General features: G+C 38.0%; 1 protein-coding gene across 6 annotated transcripts in view; it reads left to right on the plus strand.

Annotated features, from left to right (window-relative positions):
- SLC29A4 (solute carrier family 29 member 4) overlaps positions 1–16,922 on the plus strand; it is a 75,991-nt gene that overhangs the window by 15,301 nt on the left and 43,768 nt on the right. For 5 of the 6 annotated variants that reach the window (XM_074281223.1, XM_074281224.1, XM_074281220.1 and 2 more), the window contains exons 2-3: positions 11,903–12,075; positions 16,288–16,419. In XM_074281223.1, coding sequence (XP_074137324.1) covers positions 11,913–12,075; positions 16,288–16,419 — 295 coding nt within the window. In that variant the 5' untranslated portion in view covers positions 11,903–11,912. Of the gene's footprint in view, positions 1–6,975; positions 7,278–11,902; positions 12,076–16,287; positions 16,420–16,922 lie in introns of those variants that run through there. The other variant, XM_074281222.1, reaches the window with a different exon arrangement.

A 16,922-nucleotide genomic window follows, 5' to 3' on the forward strand; every position in this document is an offset into this window, starting at 1 on the left:
AAAACCTTGTGTTCTGAATTTTTCTCCCTTCCCCCACTTCCTCCCCTAGTTAACAAGTAATCCAATATATGTTAAACGTGGAATTCTTCTATACATATTTCTACAATTATTATGATGCTGCACAAGAAAAATCAGATAAAAAAAGGAAAATAAGAAAGAAAACAAAAAGCAAGCAAACAGCGACAAAAAAGTGAAAATACTATGCTGTGATCCATCCTAGGTCACCATAATCCTCTCTCTGAATGCAGATTGCTCTCTCCATTACAAGTCTATTGGAATTGCCCTGAATCAATTGCTGAAAAGAGCTACATCAATCAGAATTGATCCTCACATAATCTTGCTGTTGCTGTGTACAATGTTCTTTTGGTTCTACTCACTCCACTTAGCATCAGTTCATGTAAGTCTCTCCAGGCTTTTCTGAAATCATCCTACAGATCATTTCTTTATCCATTCTTTTTTGTTCGCCTGAGGCAATTGGGCTGAAGTGACTTGCCCAGGGTCACACAGCTAGGAAACGTTAAGTGTCTGAGGGGAGATTTGAACTCAGGTCTTTCTGACTTCAGGACTGAGGCTCTATCCACTGTGCCACCTAGCTGCCCCCTGCAGATCATTTCTTATAGAACAATATATTGCATAACATTCACATGCCATGACTTATTCAGCCATTCCCCAACTGGTGAGCATCCACTCAGTTCCCAGTTCCTTGCCTCTACAAAAAGGGGTGTCTAGCAATCCCTTTGTATACAGACAGTGACCATCTCATGAGCTGATATGGCTCCTTAAAGATGGTGGGTCATTCATGTGGAGCAGACTTTCTGATATAGCAGAAGAACTAGACCACCCCTCCTGCAACTGAAGAACTAGATCCCCTAATGCAGCTGAAGGACTAGACCCTACCTCACTCCCCTATCTCCAAAAAAGCTGAAGGACTAGGACGCCCCCCCCCCCTTGCTGCAGTGGGAGCACTTGAGTCTCTCCAAGGCTTTGTATTAGCACCAGAAAGCTATCTGGGTCTTTCCTTCTTCCTTGGAGCTGAACTCGTGGACATATATTGTCTTCCCTAACTGGAGTGGGGGATCCTAGGGAAAAGAAACTCTCTTCTTGATTTAGCTGCAAGCCCTGTGCTTCAAACAGTTCTTGACACATAGTAATTATTTAATAGAGATACCCATTTAATTCTTTTTTTTTTTTTTTTTTTTTTTTTGAGGCTGGGGTTAAGTGACTTGCCCAGGGTCACACAGCTAGGAAGTGTTAAGTGTCTGAGACCAGATTTGAACCTGGGTCCTCCTGAATTCAGGGCTGGTGCTCTATCCACTGAGCCACCAAGCTGTCCCCCCATTTAATTCTTTATGTACTAATGAAATCACAATTTTAGTTTCTATCTCTATTCTATTTCTATATATCTTTCTCCTACTTGAAATTTAGCCAGTCTCACTTAATCTTTTCTACTTTAGGCTGGATCACCTTTTTTTTTTTTTTAATAAGACCCAGATTCAGGACCCCCAAGCTCTGGTTTCCGTAACCCCAGAGTTCTAAACATATTTTGTGCCTTTGATCTCTCTTGTCAGTCTGGTGAAACTTCTGAACCCTTTCTCAGAATTATGTTTATTGCCTTATATACATATTTGAAGAAATTGCTAGTGTTCATTTAAACATTAGGGAAAATGAAGATGTAACATTTTCTTACCTAATTGCACAGGAAACTTCTCCACAAATCTATCCACAAACTCTTTGGGAGAACACAGACCGCAGGTTAAGAGCCCTTTGATCTAAATTCTAGAAAATTAAGGACTTTGGCACTGGTGTGTGCTGAAATTGAAATTCTGTGACTTAGAAACTTTTCTGAATGGATCCTTCTGAAATTTACTGAAGAGTTGTGGGGGTAAGATATAAGGCAAGAGGGAACGTCCTGTAGATTACAACCCCACTGGGTCACTTACTACCAAAACCAAATTGGCCCAATTGGAAGTAGGATGTTTGGATCTTCTTGAAGTAAGCCGGGTGACTTCATTATTCCAGTGACTTGTCATTTCTTGGTGACTTTCATGGTGCTTCTTTTGGGGAATTTATCTGTACATGATAGTGATGATTTAGTGTTAAGTACATTGATGCTAATTCATCAAAAGTCATAAAAGTTCCACATGGGCCTGGGCCTTGTACTAAATTGGGAAAGTAGATTTCTAGAGCTACAGTAAAGCTGTCATCACAGTTTTCCATAGGATTAATCAGTGATTCTCAAAATTCTTGGTCTTGAGATTCCTTTACCCACCTAAAACTTATTGCAGATGACCCCCCCCCCCGCCCAAGAGATTTTGTTTATATAGGTTATATCCAAGGGGGTTCTGGTAAATATTTAACACCTCAGAAGGGGGAAAAGGTACATGGGAAATGTTTTAAAGCTTAATCTGCACACCAACATTTTCTCCACTACTTTCTTAAGTCTAGTCAACAAAATAAAAAAAATAAAGTCTTGATTTATAGCTCTTTGCCAATTTTCAATCCATAAATGCTCACACTAAAAATTTAACAATAGTTTCTCTGGCATCTTCTTTGAGCTGCATCTGGTACATTACATTTTTATTTTATCTAATTACCTAATTACCTAAAATTATCTAATAATATTTATCATATTAAAAATTAAAACATCTTAGTCCTGTTAAAGGAATAGTTTTGACATCATGGATCCTCTGAAATAGCAAACATTTATTTAATGCTTACTATGTGCCAGGAACTGTGCTTGCAATTACGATCCCATTTGATACTCACAACAATCCCAGGAGTTAAATGCTATTATTAGCCCCATTTTACAGATGAGGAAACTAAGGTAAACAGAGGTTAAGTGACTTGCCTAGAGCTACCCAGCAAGTAAAGTGCTTGAGGCTGAATTTGAACTCAGGTTTCCCTGACTCCAGATGCCTTACTCTCCACAGACTACATTTTGAGGACCTCTTGGATAAATAATTGTTTATTATGAATTGTCAATAAAAATAAAATTTCCTTCAACTATCTCAGGGAAAATGGTGCCCAATTTGGAATATGTCAGTGGTTAAGATAACAAATCAAGTGGTAAAATATTTTTTATTTAAATATTTCATCAAATTTTTTTGCCAGTATTTCTATCATTTCCCAATAGTCAACTCCACCTTGAACCCCTATATTTTAACAAATAAAAACAGTTGAGCAAAACAAGCTGATGATTTGATTGTATCTGTAGTGTAAGTGACATTTCAAACATGTAGTCCACCATCTGTTTGCCTAAAGGAGGGAAATATGCTTCATCATCAGTCAGCTGGATTGGTCTTTCAATAATATTAATTCTATTATGAATGTTGTTTTTCCGATAGAAACTTGAGTTAGAATCTTCTTACCTGGTCCATCCCTAAAATTCTAGTTGCTGACTAGTGTTGAGTTTCAGACTTCAGACAACCCTTCCCATCTGCAATCCCAGACCTCTTGTCAGAACACAGCAGACAGCCTTCTTTGTTTCTTTTTTTTATTATTCTGAAAGCACTTATTATGAAGAACTGAAAAATGCACTTCAAGCCTGAAGTGGTTCTTTGCCATTCTACATGGAAAAGCTCAACTGCCTTTGTTTGAACTGGGTGAGGATGACTGAAAATCTAGGGAAAGCTTCTGTCTCCAGGGGAACTAAAGTATGTGACTCTCTGTACACCAGAAAATGGGGCAACAGGCTAGTGTCTGCTTATAGAGCAGGCTTTTAGAAAGAGAAGGTAGTTGGTCGATTGTGCCCTAGGTTGCCCCCCCCCCCAATCTAGGCCTATAGGTGATATTAAGTTGTCTCCAGGTGATGCTTAAGAACAATGATCTTAAAGTGGGAAAAGAGTAGTATATTTCTGCCTTTGATGCATACTAGTCCTGCCTGCCTTTAGCCAGCTTCTCTTCACTCACTCTAGAACTCCCTGGGTCATTAAATTCATAAACTGGAGGGGCCACCCCCTTGGCATTTTCTCTGTGTGAAGCAGTCTACCTTTGAGATGCTGGTGGTGAGACTCAGAGAGGAAGAACAGAGGCTTTCTTCTTTGTGTCTGGAAGAGGTAGAGCCATGTTGGAGACTTCAGAACCAAGATTCAGGGTGGGTTGGAGGCAATGCAGAGGAGAGCAATAAAAACAGCTGGAGCTGGAATGGTTGACTTGAAAGGCAAGATTAAAAGCTGCTAGGGGGAAGCTCTTGGCTGAACAGTAAGCAAAGAGGAGAGGTGATCAATGTCTCGGCTTGTCTCCCAGAGCCAAAAATATGCCACCTTCTTCTAATTTAGTTTCTGATGGGCTTTGACCCAATCCTATTCTGTGCACATCCACCCCAGGTGGCAAACAAAAACATTTATTACCCTCCCATTGGTCCCTATCCAACTTTTCTTCCCCCAAAAATAGAAATCTCTGTTTTATATCAGTCAATATATTGAGTGTCTGCACTGTGGGAGACACCATGTTGGGAACTGTGGGGGATGCAAAAAAAAAATAAGATATAATCCTTGTTCACAGGAGAAGACAGACTGAAAGGAAAGTTCAGCCTAAGAACTCAGGGATCTGGAGTTCATAATAACTCCTATTATTTCCTATGTTCCCTGAGCTGAGTGGTGCTAATGCTATTATCCCATCTAAGCCAGCCAGCAAACGCTCCTCTTCTAAAGGGTCTTCTTGGCATGGAGTTCTGGGTCTGACCTTGACTCAGGGCACCAACACAAATAGAACTGGAGATGATTGTGGTGAGGGCAGAGTAGCATAGTCTCAGAAATGTGTCTGAGCCTGGATCTCTGGATAGCCTCTCATTCATTAGTATTCTAGGACAAAAGTTTTTAACCTGGAGTCTATGATAATGGATGAGAAAAAAATTACAACTTTATTTCCACTAAATTATCAAAATTTAGTATTTCCTTCATTAATTAATTTTTAAAATAATTATTTTGAAAAGGTTTACCAGGCTGGGAAAAGAGCCCAAAGCACCCCCCCAAAAAAAAAGATTTATTCTATTTTTTAGAGGGAAGCAACGTAGAGTAGTGGCTACGGCTACTTCCTCCTCCAAGTTTTACTTGCTATGTGACACTGGACAAGTCACTTAAATTCTCTGAGCCTCAGTTTTCATCTATAAAATAAGAACAATAATAGTTCCTATCTTTAGAGTTATTATGAGGCTCGAATTAGTGTGTACAACAGTTTTCAAGTCTTAAAGCATTTTATCAATAGAGTTATTCTTATTCTGCAGGGAGAATTTCTTTTGGAAAAATTTGTGGTCATCATTGCAAACAATATAGAAGGTGGGATGGCTTATGGCCAGCACCTTCCTCCTTCAGAAGTGTAGTGTATTAACTCTCAGGACAGCTTGTTAAGTTGACTTGATAGTCTACTTGGATAAAGTGAAGGGGTGGGATAGAAGCTAGTGCTAGGGTGTCTTTACTCTCTCCAGCCTTTGTGGAAGTTTTAAAAAGAGTCAAAACTCAGTAACATTGTACGCAAGTGACATGTTTTCCATTCAGTTGTGCTTTTAGCTCAAGGCTTTACAACTTGAGGAGGAAAGCCCAATGAATTCATGACATTCAATCAATAGGTATTTCTTGAGTACCTACCAAGTATAGGGCACTGTGCTTGGAGTGGCATGAAATATAGTAGCACTTCACTTATCTTGAAGCCTCAATTTTTACAACACATTCAGGGAGAAAGGGAGAAAAAAAGGTCTTGGACCAAGCAAAAATAAATATTATAAAGCTCATTAATTTTATTTATGGGAAAGACCTTCAGACCCCTCAATGTAAACCCATTTACTCTTTTAAAAATTAATTTTAATATAATTTGTTTTTAAATTTATTTCTTCTGAATATTTCCCTACATTGTGAGCCTGAAAAATAAAAAAGATAAAAAATAGCAGTTTAGCAAACCTAAAACACAGCAACTGAATCTGACTGTATGTGCAATTAAATTAGTTTTTATAAACTTCATGATCTGGCTTCCCGGCCCATAGGAGATTAGAAACAGCAAATTAGAGAGATGTGAAGAGGAAATGGGACTGCTAGAGAAAGACATACTGACAGCAGCCAGCTTTATGGGGAGGTTGGAGAGAAATGTGTGTATAAATATAGGTATATGTCAATATATATGTGTGTGTATTTATACATAGCTATACAATACATATATGTATATATACATACACATATGATATGACAGAAAGGGGAATAAAAGCCCAGGAGTTAGAGTCACTAAATATAGGGAAAACTGACTTACCTCAGTAACCCTGATCATTGTGTTATAGCACAGTACAGTCATTGATATTCATAGTGATTATCCTGAGCCTTCAAGAAAAGGTTGAATTATGTTGGGTCCTGTGTTTAAGAAGGCAGGGAAGTGAATAATGCATTTTTAAAAGATTTCAATCACAAATTATTAAAATCAAGAGCTTTGACACTTAAAGGTGTAAAGTGGCACAGCCCAGGCCCTAGTAATGTTGAATAAATGAGGTGTCCCTGTACTAAGCAATGTAGGAGAAAGCTTATTTTGGTGCAAAAAGCATTAGACTTGAAGTGAAAAGACTCAGCCAAATTTCAGTCCTGGTTTTGCCCACTGTTACTTTGCATCTATAGGCAAGTTATTACCCTTTGGTAAAAGGAGGAAGGAGGACTATATCATCTCTAAGGTCCATTCTGCTCTTTATAAAACATGGTCTATACCCTTAAGGACTTTACCTTTCAGAGAGCTGTCCATGGTAATGAGGGACAATTATATCGAAGAAGAATAAAGTTCACAGCTAATTCTAAAACCTTTTGTAGTTAAGAGCTTCAACATCCCTGTCCTACATAGGCTCTACTAGGATTATTTGCACATTTTAAAATTTGCTGATTTGGGTTTCACTTTCTATCTCTCTTTGTTCTCTGATGGAGATACTGAAATGAATCATTAATCAGGTCTGAAATGGTCAAGAGCTGCTAACAAATAATTATGATTTTAAAAGCATAAATTTATAGTTGGAAAATAATTTAAGAATTATATGTGCAATGCCTTTATTTTCTCGATGAGGTGACTGGAACCAGAAAGGTTATTTTTTACTCAACCTATTCAGTCATCAAGGCAGGATTTGAAATTAGATTTTCTGTCTCTGAAACCAGTGCTCTTTCTAGTAAATTATATTGTCTTTCTCAGTTACAGACCAGAGGATCATATTTCTAAAGCTGAAAAGGACCTCAGAGACCATCTAGCCTTCTTTCCTTCATTTTACAGATGAGAAAAGAGGCCCAAGAAAGTTAACTGACTTACCTAAGATAATACAGGTAATAAATATCAGAGAAATAATCCGAACTCTGGTCCTCTGATTCCAGAACAATGTTCTATCCATTATACCATACTGCCTTCTTATGCCTTTGGGGTCCAGGATGGCCAATTTCCCAAATCTTTATTTTCCATTGTTTGTCCCAAGTCAGGTGTTTTTTTTTTAAGCTAAACTTTCAAAGGAGAAGAGGCCCATATTTTCACTGGATTTGGGTCTCTTTGGGGGAAAAGAGTATATACAGTGCAATGGATTCTTTTCTTGGTTCATAAATTGGTACAAGGATTCTTTTCTTTACTCCATATCATGGGTGGACCAGTACAATAGATTAGGCTAGACAGTCATCAGAAGAGAGAGCTATGTGACACTGTTGATAACATGCTGGACTTGGAATCAGGTTTCAAATCCTGTTGTACTTACTAGCTGTGTGACCCTGGGCAATTCACTCTCAGTTTCCTCATCTTTAAAAATTAACTGGGTGACTTCTGAGATCTCTAAACCTAAGGTTCTATGCTGTAGATCAAACAATGGTTTAGTATCCTTGACTTTAAAATATCTTCCTGGAAACATTTAAGATTGCTACATTGGTCTCTCTAGAAGTTAAGTAGTCCTTAATTGGACTTAGTCACAACATCAGTTAAACATTTCCAAGTGGATATCTTGTGGCATCTCATACTTCATCTTTCTAAAATATTACTCATTATCTTCTTTCCTATAAATGTATAAAGCCCCTTTGCCAAACTTCCTTATTTCTCCATCCTCCAAGTCTTTCAAGTTTACTTTTCTATTTCATAAATCCTTCCTTGCCACCCAGACAGTTGACAAATCTGTCAATTTTCTCTCCAAAGCATCTCTCATATGTGTCTCTTTTCCTTCAACCACAGAGACATCATCCTAGTTCAGGCTTTCATCACTTCTCACCTGGACTGTTATAACAACCTTCTAAAGAGACTCTCAGTTTCTAGTCTCTAACTTCTCCAGTCCATCTGCCACATAGTGGCTAAAATAATTTTCCTAAAACACAAGTCAGACAATGTCTGTCCCTATTCAAAATACTTTCAGCTATTTCTAATTAAGATACAAACTCCTCTGTTTTTAAATGTCATACTAAAAGCTAAAAGCCTTCCCAATCTGATTCAAGCTTACCTGTCTGAGCAAAATACACCCTACTTTCTCTTCCCAGATTGCATGTTCCAGACAAATTGGTCTTCTTGCTGTTCCTTCCATGCAACATTTATCTTCCAGACTCTGCCTTCATGCCTGGAATGCACTCACTCCTTACTTCACAGATCATAAAATGACAGAATTTTGATGCTGGATCCTCAACAACCATCTAATCCATCTCATACCTGAAAGGAATACCCACTATAACACGCTCAATAAGTGATCATACAACCTTTGCTTGAAGAAGAATGAAAAGAATTAAGAGAAACCTATCATTTCTCTAGGTATCTCTGTTTCCTAGAATTCCTAGTTTTCTTTAATCCTCAGCTCTTTCAGGACATTTTACAGAAATCTTTTCTTGGTTCCCTTAGTGCTTCTTCTCCCCTTTCTTCAAATTATGGGGTATGTGGGGTAGAATGTAAGCTCCTTGAGGGCAGAAATTCTTCTTTATTTTGTCTTAGTCTTACCAAACTTGTACATAATAGATGCTTAATCAATGCTCTTTGTCTTTTATTGAATTGGCTCCTATTTCTCTGGCTCTTCCTTCCTGAGTTGGAATTGGCTTTTTGGATAACTCAAGCCATTGGCCCCTTTGACACATGAGGGTCATCTTGGTAATAGGAAGGGAGAATGGAGGAGGCTGGAGCTTACAAAGTCATATCCAGTAGTTAGGATGAGTCAGCTTGAATTAGACTGGGAAATGTGTTCCCTATGTCCCCTCAAGGAAAAGGGGAAATAAGGTTTCATTTGTAACAAGAAAGTGAGGTTAGGCCAAAAGAACATGATCCTGCTAAGTCATTGAATACAGAAGCATATTTTCCAAAGGATCTAATGTAATGTCTTGTCCTGAGGAATTTTTAAAATTAGAAGAGGAGGGAGTTTTAAGAATTGGAGAAGGCAAAGAAGGAGAAGGCAGTAGCAGTTAGGTACCACAGTGGATAAAATGACTAGAGCCAGGAAAACTCATCTTCCTGAGTAAAAATCTGGCCTTAAGATAGTTACTGGCTATGTTACCCTGGGCAAGTCACTTCACCCTGTTTGCTTCAATTTCCTCATCTGTAAAATTACTTATAGAAGGAGATGCTAAACCATTTTAATATCTTTCCCAAGAAAATCCCAAATGGGGTCAGGAAGAGTTGGACACAACTAAAATGATTGAACAACAACAAACAACAACAATAATATTAACAATAATTTCTCACGTTAATATAATTAATGACTGAGCCTGCTCTTTAACTTCTTGGTGTTGTAGGCAACCCAACTTTCAATGGCAGAAAAAGTTTAGTTTCTTGCTTTAAGATTAATAAAATACTTCTGTCACCATACTCCCTATTAAATAGTAAGATGGTTTTTTTTTTAAATTCTCATTTTACAGGTGAATAAATTATGATTCAGAGAGGCAAATGATAATATTTACATAATAAATAAGATTTCTTTTTAATATTTTATTTTTCCAAATACATGTAGAAATAATTTTCAACATTCATTTTTTTGTAAATCTTTGTGTTCCAAATTTTTCTCCCTCTCTCCCTTACCTTCCCCTCTCCAAGACAGCAAGCGATCTGACATAGATTAAATAGGGGTAATTGTTTTAAACATATTTCCATATTTCTCATATTGTGCAAGAAAAATCAGATCAAAAGGGAAAAGACCATGAGAAAAAAAATAAGCAAACAAACAAGGGAAAAAAAGGTGAAAATATTATGCTTTGATCCGCATTCATTCTCTAAAGTTTTCTCTCTGGATGCAGATGATACTTTCCATCCCAAGTCTATTGAGACTACCTTGAATCATTATATTGTTGAGAAGAGCCAAGTCCATCACAGTTAATTATTGTGTCCGGACTAGTTCTCTGGAGGATCTCGGTACCAGCCTGAGTCCTTGGTCCAGAGGAGTGAAGAGGCGACACTCACATGGATGGTCAAACATGGAGGCTATTTATTCCATATTCTCTGATAGCCTTATATACCCTAATATATACCCTGCTCGCCTTACATATATCTATAGTGATAATATATACACACTAACTATATACTGCACATGTGGGACCACATAAACAATTTGCTACTGTATGTAGTTATCTCTTTGCCACTTGTTATCACTCTGCTTTAATTACAACACAGATTGTTGTGCCCCCTGACTTCTCTGGAAAGCCGAAAGCCCTTAGGGGAGATGGGGAGCCGAACCAGATATCAGCAGGTTCCCTCTGGGCTGAAGGGTCTTATACATCACCCAGAGTTTCCCCACTATCTGTAGTCCTCAACAATTAATTATCACATCTTCTTGTTACTATGCACAATGTTCTCTTAGTTTTGCTCACTTCACTTAGCATCAGTTTATGTCTTTCCAGGCTGGAGTAAGCTTATGAGATTTCTAATGGTTTATGAAGTACCTTACATATTTTATCTTATTTGAATCTCACAATAATCTGATGCTACTATTATTTACATTTTACAGATGAAGAACCTGAGGCTCAGAGAGACCCCAGTGTCACATAGTTATTCAATTTCTGAGGCAGGATTTGAATATGTCTTACTGACTCTAAATTCAACATTCTAGCCATTTTATCATTTACTGCCTCAAGAGACTTTGCATTGTCAAAGAATAAATAGACAATCATCTATCATAGTTAGTCAAATTGCTAGAGGATAGACTGAATTCTACGACTCCTGTCTAGCTCTTTATGTCTGAGGCAGCTGGGTGGCATAACGGAGTTCAAATCCAGACTGAGACACTTAATACTTACTAGCTGTGTGACCCTGGGCAAATGACAACCCCAGTTGCCTTGCCAAAAAAAAAAAAAAAAAAAGAATTCTATGCTTCTAACTATGCTCCAAAAGTTATTTTTAAAATTATTCTACTAGGTCTATGCTGCCAAGAAAATCAAAGAAAGATAATAGGATCCATATTCATAAACAATATCTTAACAGCTCTTTTTTTTCAGTGACAAAGAATTGGAAAATAAGGAAGTACCCACCATTGGGGAATGGTTGAATGATTTATGGTTTATAAATGTGATAGGATGTTAGAAAAGATCAAGAGAATGGTTTCAGATAAACATGGGAAGACTTGTATATACTGATGTGGATGGAAGTGAGGAGAATCTGGAGGAAAATATGTTCAATCACAATATCGTAAAGACAAACATCTTTGAAAAACTTAGGACTTCTAATCAGTGCAGTGACCAGCCATAATTCCAAAGGACTCATAATGAAACATGCTACGCACCTCCAGATAGAGAATTGAATTCAAGTGTAGATTGAAGCATCACTTTTTGGACATGATCAAAATAGGAATTTGCTTTGTTTGACTATTCATGTTTATTATAGGGTTTTGTTTTGTTTTTCTTTATCATTGTAGAGGGAGTAGGAAAGAGGAGGATTTCCATCGACTAGAAAAACAAAATTTAATAACAAAAAATGAATTATATGCTTTTCTCACCATTCTCCTTTTTTTCTTTTAAAGGGCTGTAGCCATGGGGTCAGTTGGGGGAGAGCACTTCAAGGAGCTCAGTCCAGGAGTGACACCGGAAGGAAACGTGGTGATGAGCTTCAGTTTTGACAGCTACCAGTTGGAAGAAGAGGAGCTCCAAGCCAAAGGGAACCAGGCCAAAGGAGTTCTGACTTTTATGGAGCCAGGTAATAATTATAATGGGGAAGTGGGCTCTCTAGGCTTCCCAGTAAAGGCTCAGGGGTGGAGTTAGGGTTGGACTAGAATGGGCTAGGAATGTAGTTAGAATTGACATCATCAAAGGGAACTCAACTGCTATGGATTAGTGAAGCCCTAAGACAGGAGAATGAATTAAATGGCTCCTCATGATTCCTTTAAACTTCTAGGAGCCTTTGATTCTATGAAATTCTTTGATTTTCTCTTGACTCCCATCTTAGACTGAGCATACTTCGGTGGATTTCAGTTGCTGCACTTAGTGAGTAAAAAAAGTCTGATTCTTCCAGGCCTGGAGGAGGGCTTCCCAGTGGTTAGAGAATGGGAAGAGAATTTGGATTCTATAAGTTTTCTCTTTTGACTTCTTTTCTAAAGACCTGTGGCTCAGGCATGTGACTTCCTCAGACCTCAGGCTCTGCTTGTGTAAGATGAAGATGGTGACTGGTATCTGTTGTGTGAAACTTCTCACCAAAAATAAAATAAAGGACTAAAATAAAAAGAAAAGCATGAAGCTTTGGAATTCTTAAATGAAAAGTGCTATTTAAATACTAAGTGTTACCATGGTACTGAGAGTGTAACTATATTAAATGCAGCTCGTACAATCCTGGGACTGAAAGGGATCTGGGAAGCCAGTAAACCCATCCTTCTGCTTTCAGTAGGGTCAATAGTTTAGTCATTGTAGCCAGTGGCATATACCCCACCTGACCTCAAGAGAAGGCAATGTGGAGATAGTGTGGGGCACTGTATTGAGCACTGGGTTCGAATTTGGATTTTGGAATTTGGTTTGAATCTGCCACTTAAAGACTGGAGACATGTCACAGAAATTCTCACCTCTACTTTCCTCATCTTTAAAATGAGGAGTCTGGATTAGATAATTTCTCAGAGTTCTTCTAACTATTTTATCTCCTGTTCTAAGGTCTTCAAAAATTCCCAGGAGGGTGTTTAGACCTTGGAGCTTGGAACCAAGACCTAGGTTTAAAACCCAACTCTAACAGTCTGACTCTTTGAGCCTCCGTTTTTTCATTTGTAAAATGGAGGATAATATAACTTGTACTGTCAATCTCACAAGATTTTTTTTAAATCTCAGGTTATTGGAGGAAAAGTGCTTTGTAATCTTTAGTGTTCTAGGAGAAAAGGAAATACTCTTTTTATGGGGCAGCTAGGTGGTATAGTGAGTATAGTTCTGTGCCTGGAATCAGGAAGACGAGTTCAAATCCATCCACAGATACTTACTATCTACATGATGCTGGGCAAGTCATTTAGCCCCTGTATACCTCAGTTTTCTCATGGGGGTCAATAATAGCACTTACCTTGAAGGCTGTGAGGATTAAATGAGATAATAATTGTACAGTACTTAGCACATAGTATATATAGATTATATAGGCATATACATATAGTATATATGTTTTAATATATATACACATAGTTTATATGTGGTATATATAATATATATATATAAGTGACATATATATATACATAGTAAAAATGTGAGGTATATATAATATATATAAGTAATATATATACATAGTATATAAGTGACATATACAGCACATATAAGTGATATATATATATACATTGTATATACAAATGATACATGTATACATAGTATGTGCAAGTGATATATATATTATGTATGTGCCAAATACTATGCTTATATAGCATATATATATGCTGTATAAATGTTAGCTATTTACAGAGTGATGCTGCTACCAAATTGAACCCTTTTAAACCATCTGCATTTCCGTCTTTGGGCTGTTCCCAAGTGCTCCCTCTATCCTCCAAAATATTTAATCCTCAGTTCCTCCTGCTGCAAAAACAAGGGGAAAAATCCCTCCTTTGCTCAACTGCTGGGAGGTTTTAATTAGTTGCCTTTTGGAGAGCTCTTGGGAGACAGTAGAGATCATTTCCTATTTAGATCTGTACTATTTGACACCACGATAGGATCTCCTTAGTAACAGAGAATAAAGACATTGTAGAGACAATAATGGGAAAACCACCTACCTGGTCAGTGGGCTCCCTTAAAAGTGGGCAGTTCCAACCACTGGGCCAGGGGAGAGCCAGCTGTGTTTACATACTTAGTATCAGTCCTGGCCCTCCTGCCTGTTGCTCAGTATGGTTGTTCAGGTCTTGGCTGCCTCATACCAGGCAACTTTGATCCTTTGTACATCACCAGAGGGGTAATTATGCTTCCCACTGCTTACCCTGGCTGCTCTCTTTGTCTACGCCAAGGGAACTCTGGGATACTAGCTATATTTATCCCTTAGTTCTCAGCTCAGATGCACTATTGATCTTCTGCCAAGCCCTAGGGGGACATCCTGCTGCACAACTACCCAACCTGGGACCCTTCCTGCCCTTCACTTACTCCCAAGTACTTCCCAACTTTTACTGGGGCATGCCCAATTGGGATATTACCATATGCTCTTATTGGGGAAAGACTTTTCTCATAGGCTAAGAATTCAACGTCTGGGATAATAAAACACTCCCTGCTAAGTACAGGGGCTATTATTGATTAACAAGTCATTCTAACCTTGACTCTGGATAAAAATTATACTCATAGAGAAACCTTGCTCATCATTTCTAGGATAACACAGTTCCCATGAAGTAGAGGATGAGGGAATAATCTCGGTGGGCTACCACAAAGTCAAATGGATGCTTAGACTTCAGACCCACAGTAGCAGCTTTTTTCTATAGCTTGTCACTCTACCTTTGAATAGATAGCCATTATTATGTTCATTTTATAGATGTGGAAACAAAGAAACTGACAAATTATTTTATTCTCCCTCAGCCCTCAGCATATATGTTCTTCTCTTTGCTCTTTCCTGAATATACCAAGATCATTTCATGCAGCATATAGGGAAGAGAGGATAGAGGGCTGGAGTTGGAAGTCAGGATGCTGGACTTTGAATCTAGTATTAGATTTTTACTAGCTGTATGACCAGCAACAATACACTTAACATTTTCAAGCCTCAGTTTTCTCATCTGCAAAATGGGAATAATTATACTTAGATCTATTTCTCTTTCTATTACAAGCACTTTAAAAAGATATGCAAACCTTAAAACCATAATTCACATTTGTTTTATGAAGGTACATACATCTCTACTTATCAGGGATGCCCTCTCCTCCCCCTAAGTCATCTAATTCAACCATCTCCTTTTACAAATGAGAAAATTGAGAATCTGTGAGGTCATGTGACTTGCACCAAGGCACAGAAGTGACAATAGACTTGGATTTGAATTCAGGTGCTCTGACTCCAAAGATGTTGTCTTTCCCAATTCTCTACTTCTCTTAATTCTACCCATTTTCCAAAACTACCTCCTCCTCAAATCTTCCATCAATTTCCTTTTCTGAATTCTTCCAACTCTTATATAATATAATGTTCAATTACATTTAGTCTTCTACTATCTTATTTCATGTATATTGGTTTTCTTTCCAACTAGATTGTGACTTGAGATCAAAGCCACATCTTATTCTTCTTGTGTCTTGCCTATGGAAAAATAGGAAAGAGTTTGGTACATAATAGGTATGAGCTAGTCAAATCAGCTATAAAATCTAGGAGTGCTAGAGTTATGAATTCTTATGCCAGGATGTATGTGTATACATTTATCCTCGTCTACATATATACACACACATCCTCATCTGTCTTCTTGATGTAAACAGGATGATGGAGTTGAAATGGACCTCCAAACTCCTCTAGTCCAATATGGCATCTGGGCCTTTATTTGACCAAAAAAGAAAAAAAGGGGCCCAACCAAGAAGAAAGTTACACAACTAAAATGGCAGAACCCTAGATTTAGAGCCAGGGCTCCTACATACCATCAAGTTCAAAGCCCTTCCCCATTTTAGAGACAGAAAAACTGAGGTCCAGAGAATTTGAGTGACTTGTCCAAGATCATACAATTACTAAATTTCTGAGGAAGTTTGAATTCAGGTTCTCCTGACTGAATCTAGTTCTCATTGTATCTACTGCGTCTCCTAAATGTCTTGTATTTTTCTTTGTGTGTTGACAAGTTAACCAAACAAATTTGACATTCAGTTCAAATGAGGTAAAACTGTTGAGCAATTTGCAAACTTCAAAATACTGAATAAACATCAACTGTTGTTAGTACAGTTAGTTGCTCATTCCCCCAGGAATCAGTTTAGTTGGGTTATGAATCTGACTTTTTCTCTCATGTGTTTGGGGTTTTAGTGACTGAGGAGCCAGAACCCGATGACCAGTACCATGGGATCTATTTTGCCATGCTACTGGCTGGAGTGGGCTTTCTCCTGCCATACAATAGCTTCATCACAGATGTTGATTATCTGCATCATAAATACCCAGGTAAGTCACAGCCTCTTAATGGAAAATAGACACCTCTCTTCATAGAACCTTAAATTGTATGGGCAGGAATCTCATTGGATCTGATATCTGGGAGTCACTTCATCCATCCTTCCATGTGGGCAGAGGGGGTTTCAGGCTTGTAGGGGAACATATGGCTTGGGTTTACTTTATACTATGCCTCATTCAGCATCCACATAGCTTACTGCCACAGGCTGGTGGGGACCAAATAATTAGGATGAGATGAGTCATAGAATTTCACAATGGGAAGATACTTTGGTAGTTACCCTTTCCAATATTAATCATGAAGTTAAAGGTACTTTAGACAGTGAATAGATTAGCTTTTGGTCCCTACTTGACTTGCTGTGATGAGGCTTTAATCAAAATGTGGTACAGTAAACTTAGAGTCACATGACTTTTGTGACCTTGAACAAAATACTCAATCTCCATTAGCCTCAATTTCTTCATCTATAAAATGAGAATGTTGGTCCTTCTAGAGCTATGAT

This window comes from Sminthopsis crassicaudata, chromosome 1 (genome assembly GCF_048593235.1).
Source record: "Sminthopsis crassicaudata isolate SCR6 chromosome 1, ASM4859323v1, whole genome shotgun sequence".
Lineage (NCBI taxonomy): Eukaryota > Metazoa > Chordata > Mammalia > Dasyuromorphia > Dasyuridae > Sminthopsis > Sminthopsis crassicaudata.